General features: G+C 42.1%; 2 protein-coding genes across 5 annotated transcripts in view; both read right to left on the bottom strand.

The window, feature by feature from the left end:
- The window catches only part of LOC110984415 (adhesion G protein-coupled receptor L4-like), a 52,327-nt gene extending 44,479 nt beyond the window's left edge, over positions 1-7,848 (bottom strand). For 2 of the 4 annotated variants that reach the window (XM_087132676.1, XM_087132677.1), the window contains exons 1-3: positions 6,513-7,783; positions 5,565-5,628; positions 618-798 (exon numbers count right to left, since the gene is read on the bottom strand). In XM_087132676.1, the coding sequence (XP_086988802.1) occupies positions 618-798; positions 5,565-5,628; positions 6,513-6,539 (272 nt within the window). In that variant the 5' untranslated portion in view covers positions 6,540-7,783. Of the gene's footprint in view, positions 1-617; positions 799-5,564; positions 5,629-6,512 lie in introns of all 4 variants that reach the window. The other 2 variants (XM_022244615.2, XM_087132678.1) reach the window with 2 other exon arrangements.
- Positions 7,849-7,924: 76 nt separating this feature from the next.
- ccdc138 (coiled-coil domain containing 138) overlaps positions 7,925-22,686 on the bottom strand; it is a 30,433-nt gene continuing 15,671 nt past the window's right edge. Inside the window, exon 13 of the mRNA XM_087132679.1 lies at positions 7,925-22,211. Coding sequence (XP_086988805.1) covers positions 22,061-22,211 — 151 coding nt within the window. The 3' untranslated portion in view covers positions 7,925-22,060. The remainder of the gene's footprint in view (positions 22,212-22,686) is intronic.

The raw sequence follows: 22,686 nt of genomic DNA, 5'->3' as shown, positions 1-22,686 counted from the left end.
TACATGTTACCGGCCTGCACTGCAGGATTTGACCCTACAACATGGGTGTTGCTCAGATTTCTTTTTGTTGGGGGGGACCTAATTCCAGGAGGAAAAACTTTTCGAGGGGCTTAAATACTCCTCAGCTTTTAATTGTCAAACCAACAGTGAGAAGGGGTCATATTGAAGTTTTCTGATCAAATTGGTGATTTTCATCCCTTTTGATCTCTGTGATTTCATTTCTTTGGCTGTTTTCCCTTTTTTTATTTTCCAGTTTAATTGCGGGGGGGGGGCTCCCTTGCGATGCCCATGTCATACAGACAAGCATCAGCATCGCTGTCAGATATCAAAGTCATCAAATGAAATTGTATTGTCATTTTGACCAGTACTCTGTGAATGACTATATTGGTGATTTGGAGGAACACACAAGTAAATCTGCAGAAATTTGCATAACCCTCTAAAGTCATAGATGTAAGTGAACATGCACTGGAAAACAATAAGCAAAAGAAAACGCATGCTGCTCTCTGTGAAAATGACCTACGTGTACATTTCAAGATCTGCCTAACTTTTTGTGAGGATGGGTTATTTGGTTTAAAGTGTGACTGAATGCAGATTTTTGGAAAGTAACCATTTCTAACCTGATTGTGGACTGTATGAAATCCAATTCATCTGTGCTCTGCCATGACACCAGGTCCATTCCAATACGGAAACACGTTGCTCTGGCCTCAGTAAAGTTGAGACCCATCTCTTCCCCAACGGCTGCCTGCACTGAGTAGCAGGTGTCAATGTAACGCTTGGAGTAGTAAGGACATCCCGTTTCTATAAGATAATGGACAGGATAAGGTTGGTAAAATGCACGTCAGTTAATGCTTTACAACCGACGCCAAATTAAGTTTGTATTGAAGCTAGCTAGTTTGGTTTATATGACCCAAAAAGACTAGACAATATAACAAGGAGAGAAGGGACAAGGCCAAATTAACCTGATTATTAAATTACTGATCATGCCACATCAATTATTTCTGAACTCTGTGTGAAACATGCTGACATTTGGAGAATTATCAGGACTGACAAGAATACCCAATGTAGCACTAATGATAAACTGTCGGCTATGGTGTGGGGTGGGGGAACCATCTACTGTATGTCTGTTCATTCCGTAGCCACTCATCACAAGCATTCATTATCCATCAGATATTGCAGTGTGACTTTTGTTATAATGCTGCGCTGCCATGCTATCCATCCCAAGATGTGCAGTGGCATGGCAGGTATTTCATCTCCATGTGCTCCAAAACAACCCAAAGGGCGGGTACTTCTTGTGTTTTCTTCTTCTTTCATCTTTCTTGTTTTACGCATAACCCTCCCCAAATTATTCTAACATTATCATATTTTCCAAAAAAGATTCCCCTCGATACACCTGTTGGAGGAGATTTTCCAGCTTTTAAGTTGGTGATTGATGAGAGGAAATGAGCTGTTTTAATTGTTTCATTTTTATCAAAATATTATATATTGTCTTTATTTTTACAAATTGTGTAAATAGCAAGTGCAAACTTTACAACAGTATTATTCACATTTTCCTTTCAGTGAGTAAAACTTTAATAGTCAATTAATAATAACAATGATAATAAATACCTAAAAACGCATCTTAAAGCACTGTAAAATTACAATTACAAAATTTTACAAATTAAGTAACAGCATTAAGAGAAAGATTAAGAGAAGAGCTGTTTAAAAAGATGAGTTTTCAGGTGAGTTTTAACAATTTCAAGAGAGTCTGCAGATCCATTGGTAACCAAATGTGTTATTTATTTTTGGTGAAGCAACCTGAACTGTAGGCTCACACGCCTCATTAAACCACGGAAAGAAGACAACGTGACAACAGTAATTGTTTTTCACAAATGTTGATCTGGGAATAGCTTCAGCCTAGTGGAGATTCCACTGGAGTATATCCTTCCCCTCTCAAGCCCTAGTGCGGTCAGAATAACTCATTCTGTTCCTCGTTTCATCAAGGGATAGAGAAAAAAATTTATGACTTATTTCAAAAATGATCCATAAACAAACTCAATGGGATTATCAGCACTAGACCTCCAGAGAGATTAAATGACAATCAAGTATGATTACCCACCAAGAAGCCTTGCAAGGAAATTAATTACTATTAATTATGACCTTGTTTTAGGACGCTGTCTTTGAGAAGCTCCCTTAATTTGATGTCCATCATGTATACAATTTTTTGTGATATCTGTTCATCCTCATCATTATATCCTACGAAGCATACTGCAACAGAAATCTATTCCAGACAATAACACTTTACAATTTAAATGTAATATTTCTTTACCTTATCGTTTCTGTTTAAAACCCATATTCAACATGGCAGATAATTGCTAAATAAAGATTAATAATTAAGGAATGACCTATACAGAACATCTCCCCTCAACAGAATAAAAATATCATTTAGGTGTGCATAATGATAAAAACGACAGGCTGAATGAATGTAAATGCAGCACTGTAGTGATGAATGCCGACACCTTGCAACATAATGCCTAATTATCCATACAAATGGAGACATGAAAGTTTATGAGTGCAATGGTAAGAATGACTTCATTTCTGACTGAATGTTCTCCTCTATAAGGCAAAGCTGAGTGGAACTTGACATCCTATTTGGAAAAAAGGGCGATGTGCATGTATACAAATATACTAATTTGTAAACAAAATTACACCAATATACAAATTCCTCCAGTTCTTTGATGGTATTTGAGTTTTTCTTTGACTTTTAGTGCGAGAACATCCTGCACGATTTCAGAAATTTCTTTAGTAGATGGGGGTTGATGGAGGTGGTGGTAGGGTTAGATTTCTCATAATCTCCTCATAGGATGCTGGGTAAGATACAGTGAGTACGACCGTGAGGCCACACGTATTGCACAAGCATCCCCTTAGTTTCTAATAACAACCCCAAATGAATGTTTGGCTCTGTAATAACAAAAGACTGAAGTGCACACGGAATAGATGAGTGACTTCAGTGCAGACCCTACAGGGTTCAAGTCTGCCAGCTAATGCAATGGATTAACTAGCCAACATCAGTCATCTTCCATTACTGAATGTAGTCTCACAAAGTCATAGATACAAAACATCCATCTCTCTAATGTTCATGCATTTTTCACATTTTTACGTTGGCTTCGATCTTGTGAAGCAGTCGACACAATTTAAAAATGACAAATGATGCAGTAACAAAAGATGACACAGGCAGCCCATCAGGTTGTAAATGGTTTTGCTCAGTTGTGTATTTTCCGAAAGTAATGAATTATAAATGGTACAAATAAAGCAATACAACTGGTCCTATACTGAGAGAAAGGTTTTGACGACACAAGGATCTGTGGAATCATTCGATCTGCTGGCATTTCTTTTAAGATATATGTATCATTCCAAAACCCATAATGATTAAAATTAATTAAAAAGAAAATGGGCCCCAAAAGAATCAAAAATTAGAAAGGTAGTGGATACAAATACAGGGCAGGCATAATGCAACTTCTAAAATTTACAGTAACAACACTGCACATTAAGAAAATGCCCATCCGTATAAGATTATCAAGACTTACAAACATGTACACTTGTCACACACTGGTCTGGTTCTTATTTATAATGGTACAGATTGTTACAATAGATGTACAGCAAGTAGTCTAAGGTGTCATAGCTACATGTGTATAGCTACTGCAAAAATATAATTCCAAAAGTCATTATAAACTTTCAATGAGAAGGGTCTCCATGTTTGGATGGATATGAATTTAACTATTAGCAAGGATCAGTGCAATGAGAAGTATCCAGGGGGGGTAGATTTTGTTTTAAATGACTGTGGTAAATATGATACCAAAAGTCATTATAAACTTTCGGTGCATCAGTATTATGTCAACTTAACACAAAGAAGAGGAGTTTCCATGATGAAAGTGATCTCAGTAGCAAGTTAATTTGGGTGGTTATGAATTTAACCATCGGCAAGGATCAATGCCATGAGAAGTATCCAGGTACTGCAAGGGGAGTGGGGGGGAATTGTTTTAAATGACTGTGTTCATTAACAAGAATCCTAACTCCCAAAACAAAGGTGTAATGTCATTTCATAACCCACATCTGAATCCTGATGCCTTTCTTGTGGGCCTAAAGCAGGCTTTATTAGTAAGGTGGCCAAAATGTCCCATTTCTGATACAACTGTGGCTGACTGGTATGAAGCACCAAACCTGGCAGGTACATTCTTTTAGTCCTACAAAAGATCTTTAGAAAGGGTGATGATTGAAACTGCTTTTGGGGTATTAAATGTGCACAAAGTTTAAATGACTTTTATGCACACACTGCTTAGTACATGTACATAAAATCCAAAGGCTAGATTAATATGAGGTGAGGGCATATAAGAGATAAAAAATATGGTATAAATGGCATCACAACTGCTTTGCCTTCTTAAATCATGAAGTATTAAAGACGGAAATGACGGAGAGGCAATTCTGGAACTAACTTCCACTGCCTTTCTTCCCCAAGCACGTAAAAAGCCTAAAATTGTGGGACTCATCCCTCCAAAAGTCCACAAAAGATAGTACCACATAATGAAATTCCTGACTTTTTGTGCCCCTGTGAAGAAGATATGCTCTCCCCATATTCACCCTTGAATTGACTCAGTAGAAAATGTACTAGGGCTGTAACGAATATTCGAATGATTATTGAATATTCAGATATAATTTTCTGAATTTGAATATTCAAATGCCAAATTCTTTTGTTTCAAATGAGAAAATTGCACTATGGAGGCTGGTTTCAAGTAGATTCTTAAGAAATTTTATGATTCAAAAATTAAATAATTCCTTAAAAAATTTAAAAGGAATAAAAAGTTTCAACAAGGCAAGAAGTATCTCATGTCTGTTAAATCTTGTTAAATTGTGGCGGGAGTTACTCCTAGACATGAGAAGCTATTATAGTGATTATAATGTACAAGTGATTACGTTATTGCAACTGATTTTGAATATGGTTTAATCATCAACAATCTACTAGTTGGTAAGATCGAAAATTCGGATAGTTGATGCATTGCATTTTTTTTGAGGAATTGATCCTTTAGTTTTTAGAGTAACTCTTCACGGTCATTTTTGACACCAAGTTTGCGAAAATCAAACATACCTTTCTTGTGCAGTGCACATTTTTCCGAGGCGATCAGCCAAAAATGTACACCTTTTTCCCACAGCGGTGTTCAATGAACAAGTGGGATGTAGATTTTTAATATGCAGGGGTATGAAACGCATTGATTAACTTGATTTTTCTCAATTTACGACAGCAAGTTCTGCCATAACACTTTCCTTTTAATCAGCCACTGGCAATATTGAGTACCATAATTCTCACATCCAAGGTTGTTACATGTGATATCAAACAATATGAATTCTACAATTTGTAGTTACCCTAATAATCTCATAGTGTACCCACATGCCTACTATTTGGAGACAATATCAAATCAAGTCTACATGCAAATAAAGGGCAAATTAAGTTTACATGCTAAATTGGGTTCATTGAACCAGTTGGTAACAATCCAACCCATTAGCCAATGGCAAAAGTCATTGTTCAATCTTACCTTTATTGATTGCAAAAGGACTTGGCCAGCGACTGGTGCAATAGCAAGTCCAAACAACGGATATCTAGAGAAAGGAAAAGGCAGAAATTTATCATCAGTGGTTGCAGTCAAATAGTCATAAGCTGGCCTAAGATTTAATCAATCTCCAGATATCTGAACAGTTGAAATACACTTTGCTCAGTTGGAAAATCGAGGCATCCTTTGACATACACTTGTGTCTGAAGCTCTTTGCAGAACTTGCATGTACACGTACCTTTCCCTCCGACATTGTAACCACTTGATTTCTAATTCCAAGCAATTCCAATTAGAAAATGAAAATAAAGAGAGCTCAGTAAACATTACCAGACATTTTTGACACGTGATAAGCTGCAAAATGTGTAGGCCCGGCATAGCTGAATTGCTCTGGGTTAACTGGTGTGATGTTTGCTTTTCATCCTCAAAGCAGCTCATCTTGCAAAAAAGCTTGTATACAAGTATATTGAGCAAAACAACCTTGAACATTTTTCTCAGTGCCAAAGTTGGGTTAAATTTCTGAGGGGGTGGCCGATGGCACACACATAGAAGCTAATAAACTGTGGCTTGCACATAGGGTGTGCCAATTTTCATACGTCAAAATTCCAAATGGGTGGGGGAGGGACTTCTCCTGGAGTGATGTGCTCCCATGGTTAAGTTTTGATTTTCAGAGTAGGGTGTCTTCCGAAGGTCAATGTATATAATAGACCTGTTTAGGCGGCAAAATTCACTGGGTGACATGTCACACAACACATTGTCTGTAAGAAGATATTTTTGAGTATGGATCACACTTGGTTGTATAAAACAAATTGGGAATGTTACTCAGCCCAAACTCTGCGTACCGGTACCCTCATTGTCTAATAATCCATTACCCTGGAATTGGACATAACTAAACTGTTAAACAAATTAAAGTCCTTCCGCATGCTAACAACTTACCAGTATGATTATCCAAATGCAGTCCATTGCCAATCCACTTTGACTGTGATGAGTATACGTTCAGTGCAAGCACGGTTTATACACCAACTATGCAAGGGAATTCTGAACACTTGCGGCAAAGTGCAAATGGTCGCTTACATATCATCCATACCTTATTTCATAAACTGCAGTGCTGCATGCTCACACAACGCAGCCGTGATGGCCCAGAAATGGTTCTGGGAAATCCAGTGTTTGGGAGATTCAGTCGGGCGTAAAGACGCCGTGCTGATGGATCATGAGCCTCAATAATGCATTCGTAGTTTCACATACAGTATAAACCTGTACTACACATGTATATACTATGGGGAGACAATGCCAAAGAGTTGTTATGAATAAATTGAAAATATCCGTTACAGTAATTAATTCTGGTCACATACAAGAGAAAATAAGTGTTTTAGTTGGCATATTTGATATCATTGATCATTAAAAATTCAACCATTAGGAAAAAGCTCATACACAAAGGTTCATTTATTTCTCAAGGTAACAGAACTTGTTCAATTACTGCAACAAGGGTCACTATAATCAATTAATACCAGATCTAAATGAAAAACCTCACAAGAGTAAAGGATTCACAATTTAGCAAACAAATTTGCTAAACAATGGTTTTTTTCTTTGTAGCCTTGTGACAATAGGCCTTTAGCAATGCAGCACTTGTGTTAAAACCAAAACTGCACTTACTGGTAAAGCAAACCCTACCCACGACAAAGCTCAAAAAATTAGTTTACAATATTCCAGCACATTCTGAATGCTCATATGAAAATATAAAATAATGACAAAGTGCAAAATCTGGGGTGTTAAAATTGTTATTGACTTAACAATCTGGGTGTTAACTTCAACCAGTTTTTAAAGTGCATAAAATCCTGGTACACTCAAATCTAATACATTCAACACAAGAACGAGGTTTGAAAAAAGCACTTGTCTTTACAAAGCATGAAAATCATTGAAATTGTATTCCCTTGAACACACCCTTACCACATTGACCACAACTGCAAAGTTTACTGTCACATATCACTCGTCTTGGATTAACTGCATCGAGAAAGAAAAACCTGCTTTTTTAAAAAAAAAAATGCAATGATGGCTTCTAATTGGACACCAGCTCTAACTGACCTAGGCAACCCAGCATACATGTACATGTATGGTCTGTTCAACTTGACTCGATAGAAAACGTAGAATGTGACACTTACACATAGCATTTCAAGCAAATGGGCGAACAGGGGCAAGCCTCAATGTAGATTTCAAGGAGTCAATGGAGATTTCTAGGAGTCAAAACGCAACAATAAAAATCTCTATAAACAGCACATTTCCAATGATTCTGGAAAAACCATTGTTCAGCTAAGCTACATAAACCAGAAAACACACAATAAAGCATGGTGTTCACAGTTCATGGGTATTTATTACGAAAGGGCTGAAAGGAGACAAATTACTACAATGCTCAACAAACATTTAGCTATCATTACTTTTTTTAACAACACATCTCCAACACACAAAATTGAATCCAACCCTATACCGACGGTGATTTGTTGTCATGACATCCTATTTTTCAAAGGCACTTAATAATTAAATTGTCCACATCACACACAAAGGCACACAAACTGACAGATGAACTCATATATGTTGTGGGGTTGGGAACCCCCCCCCCTTTATTTTTTAAAAACACCACCTCCCTCATCCTTCTTGGAACCACATTTGCATTTTATGTTTATTGCAGTCAGTGGTGTGCACTGCTGTTTCAGGTGCAGTGCCACACTCTCTCATGAAACAGTTGTTGGGCACATGTGGCAGGAAATGATGTCACTTCCTGGGAGACACTGGAGGGTTGTGTGGTGGCCTTTGTTCTAGGGTCATTCTAACCCAAGACTCCAGTGAGTGCAGAACATTGACCACTACACCAAGCAAAATCAGTGTCTCCTTGTCCTTGTTTTACAGGTATGTTGCATTTCTTACATTCTACCTATTTACCCTAACGACAGATCATGGAAGTGCTGACAGGGAACATGTGTTGCTTTTAACTACATGTATAATGTAAAGCTATTTAAAACTGATGTTAGAGCCTGGTAAGTTTTAAGTCCTTTGTCTTGAAGAAAGCACATGGTCATAGTGTTGCAGAACATGGGGTCAATTAACTTTCTTCCCCGAGACCTGACTGAATTTTGCCAGTTGGAATACTGCGTGATTTATCTTGTACGAAGACACGTGTATTGAACTGAGAATGCTAGATTTTTGAGAACAAGTTTCGGCAGTACTGTTTGACTTATAGATATTGCTCCCAGGCATTTATGGAGAACGGCATTCTCAACTTTTACTTTGTAATTGTAAAGAGTAACTACTTTTCCCAGGCCCATATGTTCCTTTTGTTGAAACAGGTATTTCTTTGGGGACTTAACCCCCCTTTTTGGCTAGTTTTGTACAATTGCTTATAAGGGCCAGTTTGCACTGATATATTCCTTGAGTACATGTGGCATGTGCCATAGAGTTAGAGCACAGCATAGGAAAGCACTCATGCATAACTAAGTAGTGAGTTATCCTTGGACTAAAGATAAGAATAGGCCCAGTATCGATTTAGTGATGGAATCGATTATGTCTATGGCGAAGTGAGCCAGAATCGATATTTTTATCGATACCAGAATCGACGTTTCAGTCATGCGATTTAAGTATTTAACTTTGAGTAAAAGGCACTTAGAAATCATAGATGGACATGTTAGTCTGTAGAACAAGCCTCGTGTATATATAGCAGATTGCCTATTTAATTATTCTGTTAGCCAAATAGTTTTCGGACTGAGTTCCTGATTTTTGTTGTAATTATCGGCGATTTGCGTGATGTATTCTGACCCAAGACTCCAGTGAGTGCAGAACATTGACAGCTACACCAAGCCAAATCAGTGTCTCCTTGTCCTTGTTTTACAGTTTTCATCAACTATTAATGTACACCTTGTAGCGGCTAGTCCCGTGGCCGTGGGGGTGCAACATTTGGCGACCACGAAGGGATAGGTGTTTTGTCTCTGCATTGATGTGTAGAGTCAATGGCATGCACCTGTCCAGTGACATAGACACCCAAAGAAACATGCGGTAGTGGCAGTGAGGACCTGTGACTTCACAACCTGACGAGGAGAAAGGCTGGCATCAGCAGACCACGGTGAAGAGCCATAAGCGAGGGACGGTGGGAACAACTGGAGGACCAGCCTAGCGAGTTTGGCCCAAGTGTGTATTCCTGTTCGCCTGCAAAGATGGAAAAGTCACCGCAGGAACTGTGCCAGCAATTGATGCGGCAGGTTAGTGCACTGTCCCAGGCCTCATTACTCCGAGTATGCCAACACTTGGGCCTCCCAGGTTTTGAGGATCTGACAGAGAGGGAGGACAGTGTCAAGTCCCTCACCAGAAAAGTTCACCGCTATCTTCTGCGGGAAGAGCTGGAAGACCAAGAAGATGAAGGGATGGCTGTCTATTCAGAGCTGGAGAAGTTCCTGCAGGGCTTGGCAGCAGTGACCCAAGAAGAAACCAAAGAACCACTGATGAAGGAGAAACCTGATGCAGTCGCTGAGGCCCCCCTTCATTCCATTGGTTCCAAAACTGGACTGTTGACTCTCACCCACAGGGAGTTCAAAATCTCTGGGCAGATTGGGAAGCCAGGTCAGCGAGACCGGCTGACATTCTCCAGCTTGGCTCACCAGATCGAGAGTGGCCGAGCCAAAGGTCACAGTGAAAGGGAGATTGTTGAAGCGGTAATCCGTGCTGTTGTCCCAGGATGCGCTCTCCGTAGCTACCTTGAGGGAAGGAGCAACCTGACTTTACCAAGCCTCCGTCGACTACTACGGTCACACTACCAGGAAAAAGATGCTACGGAGCTGTATCACCAACTCTCTCGTCTAGCCCAAGACAACAAAGAGTCGGCACAGAGTTTCTTGGTACGAGCCCTAGACCTACGCCAGAAAGTGATTTTCGCGAGTCAAGAGAATGGATCTGGCTTAAAGTATGATTCATCACTGGTCCAGAGCATGTTCTTGCATGCACTCCAAACAGGCTTGAGAAGTGATGCAGTCAAGAATGAGATCCGGCCCCTATTGCAAGATCCCACCACCACAGATGAAATTCTCTTCGAGAAACTCAATGTCGCCGCAAGTTACGAGGCTGAACGACAGGAGAAGTTGGCTCATCCAAAAACTGCGTCAGTGAAAGCAGTGGAGCAGGGCAACCGCAGTGAAGTGGAAATGGTGGAGAGGGGGAAAACGAAACAGGGTACGCTGATGTCAGACATAGCAGAATTGAAGGCAGGAATTGCTGAGCTAGCCAACCTGAAGAGACAACTGACAACTCTGCAGGATTCCCTGCATCCCGATCGCTCTCGGGGCCAGCAACTGCAACCTGGTCAGAGATTGCAGTCTAACCCCCGACGGTCACAGAACAACCAGATGAGACGCCGGGGTTGTCCTGATTGCCAGCAGCAGGGTAATGGTGATTTCTGCAGCCATTGCTATCGATGTGGCTCGAGTGAGCATTTCGCCCGCGGATGCCGCCAGCCCAGGGATCACGGGGCGGGAAACGACAACGGGTTACTGCAGCGGGACGAGCAGTAACCAGGAAATCTACAGCCAAGAAGTCCCATGTTTTTCGTATATCTTCTTCAAAACAAACCGAAGTGGCCCGACTCGTGGGGAAACGATGCCTGGTGAACTGTTCGATCCAGGGAGTGAGGACTAGAGCACTGTGGGATACGGGTGCACAGGTGTCCATCATCCCCAGCGATTGGAGAACGGCCAATATCCCAGACTTGCAGATACAACCCCTTTCAGAACTCTTGGGCGTAGATGACCTCCACCTGACAGCAGCGAATGGCTCACCTATCCCCTTTGATGGATGGCTCGAAGTCTCTTTCAGATTGGTAACAGAGCGTAGTCATGAGATTAGAGTACCAATGTTAGTCACTCAAGCAACCACTGGAGATCCTATCATCGGTTATAATGTAATTGAGGAGCTTGTCAACATGGACAATGCAGGTTCGAATCCAGTAAAAGCGGTGGGAGCTGCATTTCCATCCATGGCAAAAAGAGAACTCAGAACTCTTGTCCAACTCATCAAGGAGGAGTTGCCAAACAACATCTGCTGCATTACAGCTGGAAGAAATGTCACGATTCCAAAGAGAAGCATTGCGGAAGTGCCATGTCGGGTGCATCTTGATCATTTAGCAGCAGGTACAACTGTTCTCTTCGAGCCAGATCTTACCGCTCCATCCCCAGACGAACTCCAACCTCAGCCATCCGTATTCAAGCTAGGAAGAGGACCATCATGCCAAGTCTCTATCTTGGTAGCCAACTGTGCAAACCGTGATGTCGTGCTCAGAAGACACACCCTGTTAGGCACCCTTTCCCATGTCAACGAGATCCTGCCCTGCCAGCGTGTGTTGAAACCAGACCTAGCTGAAGTGCAGGCGAGGCCAGTCACAGCTACAAAGGACTGTGATGAATGGGTCCCTCCGGTTGATCTGAGCCAACTAACAGAACATCAGCGTAACCTAGCAACGAAGATGTTGAGGGAGGAAGCAGGAGCATTTGCCCGAGACGAAGATGATTTGGGGTGCATCAGAGATCTACAGATGCATCTCCGCCTACAAGACGATCAGCCAGTCCAGAAGTCGTATATGTCGGTGCCACCACCCCTCTACCGAGAAGTCAAGTCTTACTTACAAGATTTATTGGCACGAGGGTGGATTTCAAAGTCTGAGTCTCCATACTCCTCCCCTGTCGTTTGTGTCAGAAAGAAGGATGGGTCTCTTCGTCTGTGTATTGACTACAGAGAGCTGAACCGTAAGACAATACCAGACAGACAGCCCATCCCACGTATCCAAGATGTTCTCGATAGCCTCGGTGGGAATTCCTGGTTCTCAACGCTAGATCAAGGCAAAGCCTATCATCAAGGCTTTATGGCGGAAGAGAGTCGTGCGGCTACAGCATTCATCACTCCCTGGGGTTTGTATGAGTGGTTCCGTATTCCATTTGGTCTTACAAATGCCCCTGCTGTATTCCAGCGGTGTATGGAGTCCTGCCTAGATGGACTGGTTGGTGAAATTGCTGTGGTCTACCTGGATGACATCTTGGTCTACAGTGATACCTTTGAGAACCACCTGGAGCATCTTCGTCAAGTATTGCAGCGCCTTAAAGGGAAAGGTGTCAAATTGAGACCAAACAAGTGCACCCTTTTCCAGAAAGAAGTGCGCTACCTGGGACGGATTGTTTCAAGTGAAGGGTATAAGATGGACCCGGCTGATGTGGCAGCTGTAGAGTCACTTCGAGAGAAGGAGCCAAGTACAGTTGGTGAGTTGAGGAAGATGCTGGGTCTGCTCGGGTACTACCGGCAATACATCCAGAACTTTTCCAGCATCGCCAAGCCACTGTACGAGTTGCTACAGAAACCAGAATCAGTCAGCCCATCCACCAAGAATGGTGAGAAACGGAGGAAACCACTGAGGGGGACACCAAAGAAGAATGGTGCAGCACAAATCTCGTCACGACAGCCGATCGCCTGGCTAGACAAGCATCAGTCAATTCTAGACCGTCTACTGAGGTGCCTGACATGTCCTCCAGTAATGGGCTTCCCGGACCATAACAAGCCATTTATCCTGCACACCGATGCCTCTCGAGATGGGCTGGGAGCAGTACTTTACCAGGAGCAAGATGGCAAGAAGCGGGTTATTGGTTACGGATCGCGCACTCTCAGCCCTGCCGAAAAGAACTACCATCTTCACTCCGGTAAGCTTGAGTTCCTGGCCTTGAAGTGGGCGATCACTGAGAAGTTCCGGGACTACCTGTACTACGCACCTAGTTTTACAGTGTATACCGACAACAATCCGCTCACCTATATCCTCACTTCAGCCAAGCTCAATGCAACAGGGCACCGGTGGGTAGCAGAGCTTGCAGACTTCAACTTCAACATCAGATACCGCCCAGGACGAAACAACGCTGACGCTGATGTACTGTCTCGTACTCCTCTGGAGATTGATGAGTACATGGGGCAGTGTACAAACGAGGTCACCATGGACCACATGAGTGCAGCGGCCCAGGCAATCAGAGCGAGAAAGTCCATCTTTTGCCCATGGATAACAGCTATCACAACTACCACCTCCTGCCCTGATGACAAGATAGAGTCTATCCAGAAAATCAGCAAACAAGAGTTAAAAGAGGCCCAGCTAGCCGATAGTATCGTCGGCCCGATTCTGCATCATGTCAGCCGTGGACAACTACCAGACAGACACGATCGGGCAGGTGAGCATGCAGACACCACTATACTTCTTCGTGACTGGCGCAAACTGAGTGTTGATGAAGATGGAGTTCTACGTCGCAGATCAGGTGAAAGGTCCCAGATCGTTCTCCCTTCTAAATACCATCGCTTGGTTTATCGAGAGCTACATGAAGAGATGGGCCACCTGGGGGCTGAACGAGTCATTCACTTGACACGAGACCGCTTCTATTGGCCCCACATGCAAAGAGATATTGAACACTTTGTCACCAACGTCTGCAAATGTCTGCAGCAGCGGAAGCCAAACCGCCAGACGAGAACGCCACTACAGAGTATTGTGACGACAGCACCATTTGAGCTGGTCTCAATCGATTTTGTGCACCTTGAGAAGAGTGTTGGTGGGTACGAATACATCCTTGTAGTGATGGACCATTTCACCAGATTCGCGCAAGCTTACCCAACAACTAACAAATCCGGCAAGACTGCTGCAGACAAAATTTTCAATGATTTTGTCTTGAGGTTCGGTTTTCCTCACAAGCTCCATCATGACCAGGGAAGGGAGTTTGAGAACCAACTTTTCCAGAGGCTCCAGAGGCTAAGTGGCATCACTCCATCCAGGACAACTCCCTACCATCCTCAGGGTAATGGCCAGGTGGAGAGATTTAACCGGACCCTTCTGGGAATGCTGCGCACCCTGCCAGAAAAGGACAAGTCCCGCTGGAAAGAATCGGTTAATAAAATGGTCCATGCATATAATTGCACTCGTTCTGATGCAGTGGGATTTTCGCCCTTCTTTCTCCTGTATGGCCGCCACCCTCGCCTGCCTATCGATCTAGCCTTTGGGCTGCAGCACCCACCCGCCCATCCGAGGGACCACCAGGAGTACAGTCAGCGTTGGAGGAGACAGATGCAAGAGGCCTATGAGTTGGCACGACAGAATGCGGAGAAATGCAGTGCCCATGGTAAACGCCAATATGACACAAGGGTACACAGCAGTGTCCTCCAACCTGGCGACAGAGTTTTGGTGAGAAACCTCAATGAAACGGGTGGACCAGGCAAGCTTCGAGCCCACTGGGAAACAGCTGTCCATATCGTGGTCAAGCGGTTAGGTGAAAACTCCCCAGTGTATGAACTGGTCCCTGAGAACAGAAATGGGAGGAAGAGAACACTCCACCGGAACCTGTTGTTGCCATGCAACCATATCAATGGCGATGGAATGAGGGCACCAACAGAACCCCCGCCCCGACCAGCTCCCCGCACGCGAAGACAAACTCCTCAAGACACTGGACCAGAAGAGAACCTATCCAGTAGCTCTGATGACGAGTACCCAGTTTTGGTCCATCCAAATCAACTGCGGCCAATAGACAGAACACCACCAGTCCCCGCCCCAAGGAGCAAACGGCCAACCGTGCAGCTGAACCATGAAGCCGAGGAATTCATTCCGTCCACAAACCAGAGTGAAGCGGGCACTGTAGACAAGCAGCCTAGTGCCCCTGGTTCGATTGGTAAGTCTGTTCCGGCTGATGTCCCAGTTCCAGCCGACGCCCCAGTTGCAGCTGATGTCCCAGTTCCAGCCGACGCCCCAGTTACAGCCGATGTCCCTGTTCCCGCCGGCGCCCCAGTTGCAGCTGATGTCCCAGCTGCAGCCAGTGCCCCAGCTCCAGCCCACGCCCCTGGCCCAGTCGACGCCTCTGGCCCAGTCAACGCCCCTGGTCCCGTTGACGCCCCTACTCCTGCTGATGCCCCTGATCCAGCCGACAATCAAGCACCCTCAGAGGACTGCCGGAACTACCCAACCAGACAACGGCAGCCCCCACAGCGCTTGACTTACCAACAGCTAGGTGAGCCCGAGTCACAAGCGCAGCCAGGCATCAACTCAGTCAGCACTGGAAGGAGCAATGTGAGCCCATACCTCTCCACTCAGTACATGTACCAGCAGCCCATGCTCACATCATTACCCATCCAGCCAACACCGCTGTGGCCACCAGCTCCGATGCAGTGGACTGCACCAATAATGCTGCCCTGGCATGTCGCTCACACACCGATGCAATCATGGTGACCAGATTCTTACCCGACACCGCGTGGAACATCCGTGCCTTCCCATGGACCATGCAGAATAATGACTCTTGGACTCAGACATTTTCCATTTTAAGCCAAATGTTGAGGACAACATTTATTTTGCCCTGGGAGAGTGTTGTGGGGTTGGGAACCCCCCCCCCTTTATTTTTTAAAAACACCACCTCCCTCATCCTTCTTGGAACCACATTTGCATTTTATGTTTATTGCAGTCAGTGGTGTGCACTGCTGTTTCAGGTGCAGTGCCACACTCTCTCATGAAACAGTTGTTGGGCACATGTGGCAGGAAATGATGTCACTTCCTGGGAGACACTGGAGGGTTGTGTGGTGGCCTTTGTTCTAGGGTCATTCTAACCCAAGACTCCAGTGAGTGCAGAACATTGACCACTACACCAAGCAAAATCAGTGTCTCCTTGTCCTTGTTTTACAGGTATGTTGCATTTCTTACATTCTACCTATTTACCCTAACGACAGATCATGGAAGTGCTGACAGGGAACATGTGTTGCTTTTAACTACATGTATAATGTAAAGCTATTTAAAACTGATGTTAGAGCCTGGTAAGTTTTAAGTCCTTTGTCTTGAAGAAAGCACATGGTCATAGTGTTGCAGAACATGGGGTCAATTAACTTTCTTCCCCGAGACCTGACTGAATTTTGCCAGTTGGAATACTGCGTGATTTATCTTGTACGAAGACACGTGTATTGAACTGAGAATGCTAGATTTTTGAGAACAAGTTTCGGCAGTACTGTTTGACTTATAGATATTGCTCCCAGGCATTTATGGAGAACGGCATTCTCAACTTTTACTTTGTAATTGTAAAGAGTAACTACTTTTCCCAGGCCCATATGTTCCTTTTGTTGAAACAGGTATTTCTTTGGGGACTTAACCCCCCTTTTTGGCTAGTTTTGTACAATTGCTTATAAGGGCCAGTTTGCACTGATATATTCCTTGAGTACATGTGGCATGTGCCATAGAGTTAGAGCACAGCATAGGAAAGCACTCATGCATAACTAAGTAGTGAGTTATCCTTGGACTAAAGATAAGAATAGGCCCAGTATCGATTTAGTGATGGAATCGATTATGTCTATGGCGAAGTGAGCCAGAATCGATATTTTTATCGATACCAGAATCGACGTTTCAGTCATGCGATTTAAGTATTTAACTTTGAGTAAAAGGCACTTAGAAATCATAGATGGACATGTTAGTCTGTAGAACAAGCCTCGTGTATATATAGCAGATTGCCTATTTAATTATTCTGTTAGCCAAATAGTTTTCGGACTGAGTTCCTGATTTTTGTTGTAATTATCGGCGATTTGCGTGATGTATTCTGACCCAAGACTCCAGTGAGTGCAGAACATTGACAGCTACACCAAGCCAAATCAGTGTCTCCTTGTCCTTGTTTTACAGTTTTCATCAACTATTAATGTACACCTTGTAGCGGCTAGTCCCGTGGCCGTGGGGGTGCAACATATATACAAAGGCATCAAAGTTTTTCTTGGCCCAAATTGTCTGAGGATAAAAACTATCATGATTGATTTCTTGGAGATAACATCAGCGGATTGTTACATACATTACACATTAATTTTAATCACGGCCAAACTTTGTCCAGTGTCAACTTACTGGGTTGGGCATGCCCAACTTCATGAGCACAGCTGACTTTGAAAAGTATCAAAAATTACAAGTGAAAGAATCAAATACAAAAATAAATATGAACACAATAATAGAAAATTATACTGATGATGAGATACATGTAAATCCTCAAAACAAGTTATATTACTATCAGGTGTTCCTTTATAATGCTAACAAAAGCGTTTCTACTTTTATGATGTCACCATGAAGTCACGAACATTGTGTAACTGGTGCACATCTACATGTACTTTGCCTCACAAAGGAAAATATGTCTGGCAATATCTTTTTTCCTTCAGGAGAAAGGTTGACTCAAAAGCAAAACATATGAGAAATAAAATGATTTATAGCAAATGTGATGTCATCATGACATCATCTCAATAATCATGTAAAACACACTACACCTTGAATACAAAGTTCCAAGTTAATCAGATATGTTGTAGTGTCAGAGATACAGGCCTTCAAAATGTCAAAATTTTGAGACTGTTTATAAAGTTAATAACAGATTGCAATTTGACAGTCATGTGCTGTAATAGGAAGAGTTCATATAAATATGCATGTATAGAAGTGATCAGGGGAATTTAAGAACATGACATTTGGGTTGTTCAGAGAAGCTTTCATCAAGGTGGTTATAATAACCACCTCGATTTAATTGATAGATTCTGGGGTTTCTGGGACATTTGGAGGGGGAGAGGAGTTTGGTCAAATTTAACATTAGTCCAATCATGGCTCCATGGTCCAATGAGTAGTGCAGGCTGAGCAGACACTTCAGAAATACTGTGCCTGTTCAAAAACTTTTCATGGGAAAACATTTTCAGTACCGCAAGATAGACTGTTCTACTTCTTTGATTCATATTGTGGTTAGCAAGATAGTGACAGAAAAAATGTCGGCATAAGGGTGTACATGTACATATATATACATATAGTCATGACACAGTGTGTGGAGATTTTGTTTTGATATTCGAAAATACACGTAATCGACATTTATGAGAATAAGCAGTTCATATTACAGGTTTTTTTTGTCTTGATAGATACTAATGTCAGTTATGATGAAGATAATATCAGAGGTCGTAGTCTATGTTTGAGAAGTTCTGTACAGGTAGTGGAACACTGTGAAAATGATAGAAAAAATGACGGATGCTACATGCAGCGAGTCAGTTTGAAGTTTATTCCATTAACCAGCAAACGTGAAACTGCATTGTGTCAGCCATTTGATGTGTCGAAAATATCTTTTACTGGTCAAGAAATGTACAAAGAATACAAAATGGGATCATCAGAGTCAATGAGAACAGAGCGTGGTGGTGATTGTTTTTAGGGCCATTTCATGAGCAAATTCTGGAACAGAAGACAGATGTCATCACAGGAGGATCATCACATGTTGAAAATTGAAATGAAGTTTCAGTGTTTAAGAAAAGGCTACAAGACAGTACAAGATTATGAAATCAGAGAAGGAGTGTTCAACAGCAGTGCATGGGCTACATAAGTAGAAACTATGGCAATGGCTGACATGCTGGATGTAAATATAATGAATATCAACAAGTAGCATGTATTGTTTGGTAGATGTTATGATAGAGAGGCTACAATGTCAGGTAGTTACAGACAATGTGTTGGGAAGTGCTCAACCCAATGACTGACTTGTTTAAATGAGAAATGAGGTTGCACCCCTGGGTGAGGTACATAAGTATGGTTTGAGGAAACAAGTATGAATAGATGCAAAGTTGAACTCAGGCCAGCCCCAGGGACATCCTAAGTTACTACCCAGGGGTGCTTTCACCACAAAATGGATGTTCCATTTAGTAGAAAACAGCATTATAGGGTCACAAAAGTAAAACCAAGTACTGCCAGAATTCTGAAATTATTGACAAAGTGCTGCAAATGGCAAAGAGAAAAATATTATATGGATACCAAGCATAGAGAGAACAAATGTTATGAGTTCAAAAAGTAAGCACTATATATATGGGTAAGGAGCAAAGAGAAATGTGATTAGGAAGGCAAACAGCCAGTACATGTATATGTATCATGAGGACGTAGAACACAGGGAAAAAAGATATCAGAGGCAAACAGCAAGTATCATGAGGATGTAGAACACAGGGAAAAAAGATATCAGAGGCAAACAGCAAGTATCATGAGGATGTAGAACACAGGGAAAAAAGATATCAGAGGCAAACAGCAAGTATCATGAGGATGTAGAGCACAGGGAAAAAAGATATCAGAGGCAAACAGCAAGTATCATGAGGATGTAGAACACAGGGAAAAAAGATATCAGAGGCAAACAGCAAGTATCATGAGGATGTAGAACACAGGGAAAAAAGGATATCAGAGGCAAACAGCAAGTATCATGAGGACGTAGAACACAGGGAAAAAGATATCAGAGGCAAACAGCAAGTATCATGAGGATGTAGAGCACAGGGAAAAAAGATATCAGAGGCAAACAGCAAGTATCATGAGGATGTAGAGCACAGGGAAAAAAGATATCAGAGGCAAACAGCAAGTATCATGAGGATGTAGAGCACAGGGAAAAAAGATATCACAGGCAAACAGCAAGTATCATGAGGATGTAGAGCACAGGGAAAAAAGATATCAGAGGCAAACAGCAAGTATCATAAGGATGTAGAGCACAGGGAAAAAAGATATCACAGGCAAACAGCAAGTATCATGAGGATGTAGAACACAGGGAAAAAAGATATCAGAGGCAAACAGCAAGTATCATGAGGATGTAGAACACAGGGAAAAAAGGATATCAGAGGCAAACAGCAAGTATCATGAGGACGTAGAGCACAGGGAAAAAGATATCAGAGGCAAACAGCAAGTATCATGAGGATGTAGAGCACAGGGAAAAAAGATATCAGAGGCAAACAGCAAGTATCATGAGGATGTAGAGCACAGGGAAAAAAGATATCAGAGACAAACAGCAAGTATCATGAGGATGTAGAGCACAGGGAAAAAAGATATCAGAGGCAAACAGCAAGTATCATAAGGATGTAGAGCACAGGGAAAAAAGATATCACAGGCAAACAGCAAGTATCATAAGGATGTAGAGCACAGGGAAAAAAGATATCAGAGGCAAACAGCAAGTATCATGAGGACGTAGAGCACAGGGAAAAAAGATATCAGAGGCAAACAGCAAGTATCATGAGGACGTAGAGCACAGGGAAAAAAGATATCAGAGGCAAACAGCAAGTATCATAAGGATGTAGAGCACAGGGAAAAAAGATATCAGAGGCAAACAGCAAGTATCATAAGGATGTAGAGCACAGGGAAAAAAGATATCAGAGGCAAACAGCAAGTATCATGAGGATGTAGAGCACAGGGAAAAAAGATATCAGAGGCAAACAGCAAGTATCATGAGGATGAAGAGCACAGGGAAAAAGATATCACAGGCAAACAGCAAGTATCATGAGGATGTAGAACACAGGGAAAAAAGATATTAGAGGCAAAAAAGAAGAAGAATGAAACAAGGAACATACAATAATTCACAAAAGCTATCATCATAACTTCATCTTAATTTCCGTCTACGACACATAAGAGTCTAGGAGGAAAACAAAATTTAATAATCAGACTTGTATCAGAGATATTGACCATGAAAAAAATCAGCCAATAATGGCTTGTCATGTGACTTGTGATGACATCATTACGACGTCAATGTTCAGCGCACAAATTTAGCCTAACTCTTAACTTGGTTTTAGTTTGATTAAGATTAACGATTTAAAACTGGCAAAAGTGCCACTGAGAAAAATGATGTAAAAAACCTATTGGATTATAGACAGAAAAACTAAGGAAAAGAAGAAAACAAAAGGGAAAAACATTGACAGAAACTATGGCTTTTCAGCAACCTTCAGGAAAGCCAAAAGGGATAATTAAATGTGTTGAATAAGAAAATTGGGCTGTTGACAGCTTCCACATGGTTTTTACATAATTTATGCATAATTTATTTGTCACATACCTGTGCTGTGGTTCCTTTTAATTTCATTTTCAACACAATTTAATGATACTTAACTCTTACTGATGTTCTTTTTCTCATTTAGTGTTTACCCCAACAAAAGTTTTGCATCTACCCGAAGTTGGCCTTGGACAAAGTTGAGGCAATGGACAAACTGGAAACACAACATGGCTGAGAAGTTAATGTCTTTGCAAATGCAATAATAACACAGGCGTAAAACGTCCAGTGGGGATGTTTATTGACAAACTGAGTTACGACTACTGATGCTACATGTACCCTACTTCGGTTTTGGTATGCTCATCTTTTTTAACTCCCCCCCCCAAAAAAAATAAATGAATAAAAACATCAGTCACCAAAGTCAACGTTTGGTGCTTGGAATTGCACTTTGAACAAAAATTTGAAGAACCTGGAGCAAGGAATTTGCAATGGGATTAGGGTGTGGAGGGGTTGCCTATGAGAGGCTAGAGGTTTAATCTTCTGAACCGTCCTTCGGTAATAATGCCAGCTACATGTACTTGGCCATCTGAAGGATGTGGGTGCTATTAAAATCAGCCTTGCACAGACCTGAACACCAAATCTTCCAACTGCAAGTCAAGAGCACCAAAAATCTTGAAGCCACCAGATACAACCACATCACAATTACGATGTAGGCGATCTCTTGGCAACATTAAAATTGAACAAGATAGACCTGAGATTGAGCATTAAGAATGTATTTTCTTGACCACTGGTCCGTAATAAGTCCTGCACGATGCCTGTGATGCCCTGCACTTCAAAGTGGCGCTTGTTGGTTCTGGAATGGTAAAGAATAGATGCGGAAGAAATAAGAAGACATCTGCTTAGTTCAAGGAAGGCTTAGAATGTGTCATGTGCTTATGACAGTCAAACATGGCTATTTCATGACTACACAATTGTTTGTGACTAGATGGGGCACCCTGTGTTTTGTTTACAACAGCCTACAATGGACGAAAGGTGGCTTGCGGTGGCATGGGTTGCCATAAAATTGATACAAATAGTGCACGGTGCATGGAACTTATTTTCACGGGAATGAGCACAAAACCGGTACCGTAGTCTCTCATGGCAACAATGCACCTGTTAGACAGTAGAAACAGCCAAAAAATGTTTGCCAGTAAACAATATTATGATTAAAATGTAGTACATTGTGCAATGTTAGAGATGATACATGTCCTGATGATGGTGTATTGTGTGGCCTGGTGCTTCTTTAATTGCATCGTTCTTTGATTCCTTGACCGTGATTAATTATCAGT

This window comes from Acanthaster planci, linkage group LG02, assembly GCF_054643075.1.
Source record: "Acanthaster planci isolate LZ-2023a linkage group LG02, COTS_SCS, whole genome shotgun sequence".
Lineage (NCBI taxonomy): Eukaryota > Metazoa > Echinodermata > Asteroidea > Valvatida > Acanthasteridae > Acanthaster > Acanthaster planci.
This window is presented reverse-complemented; position numbering and strand designations above follow the sequence as displayed.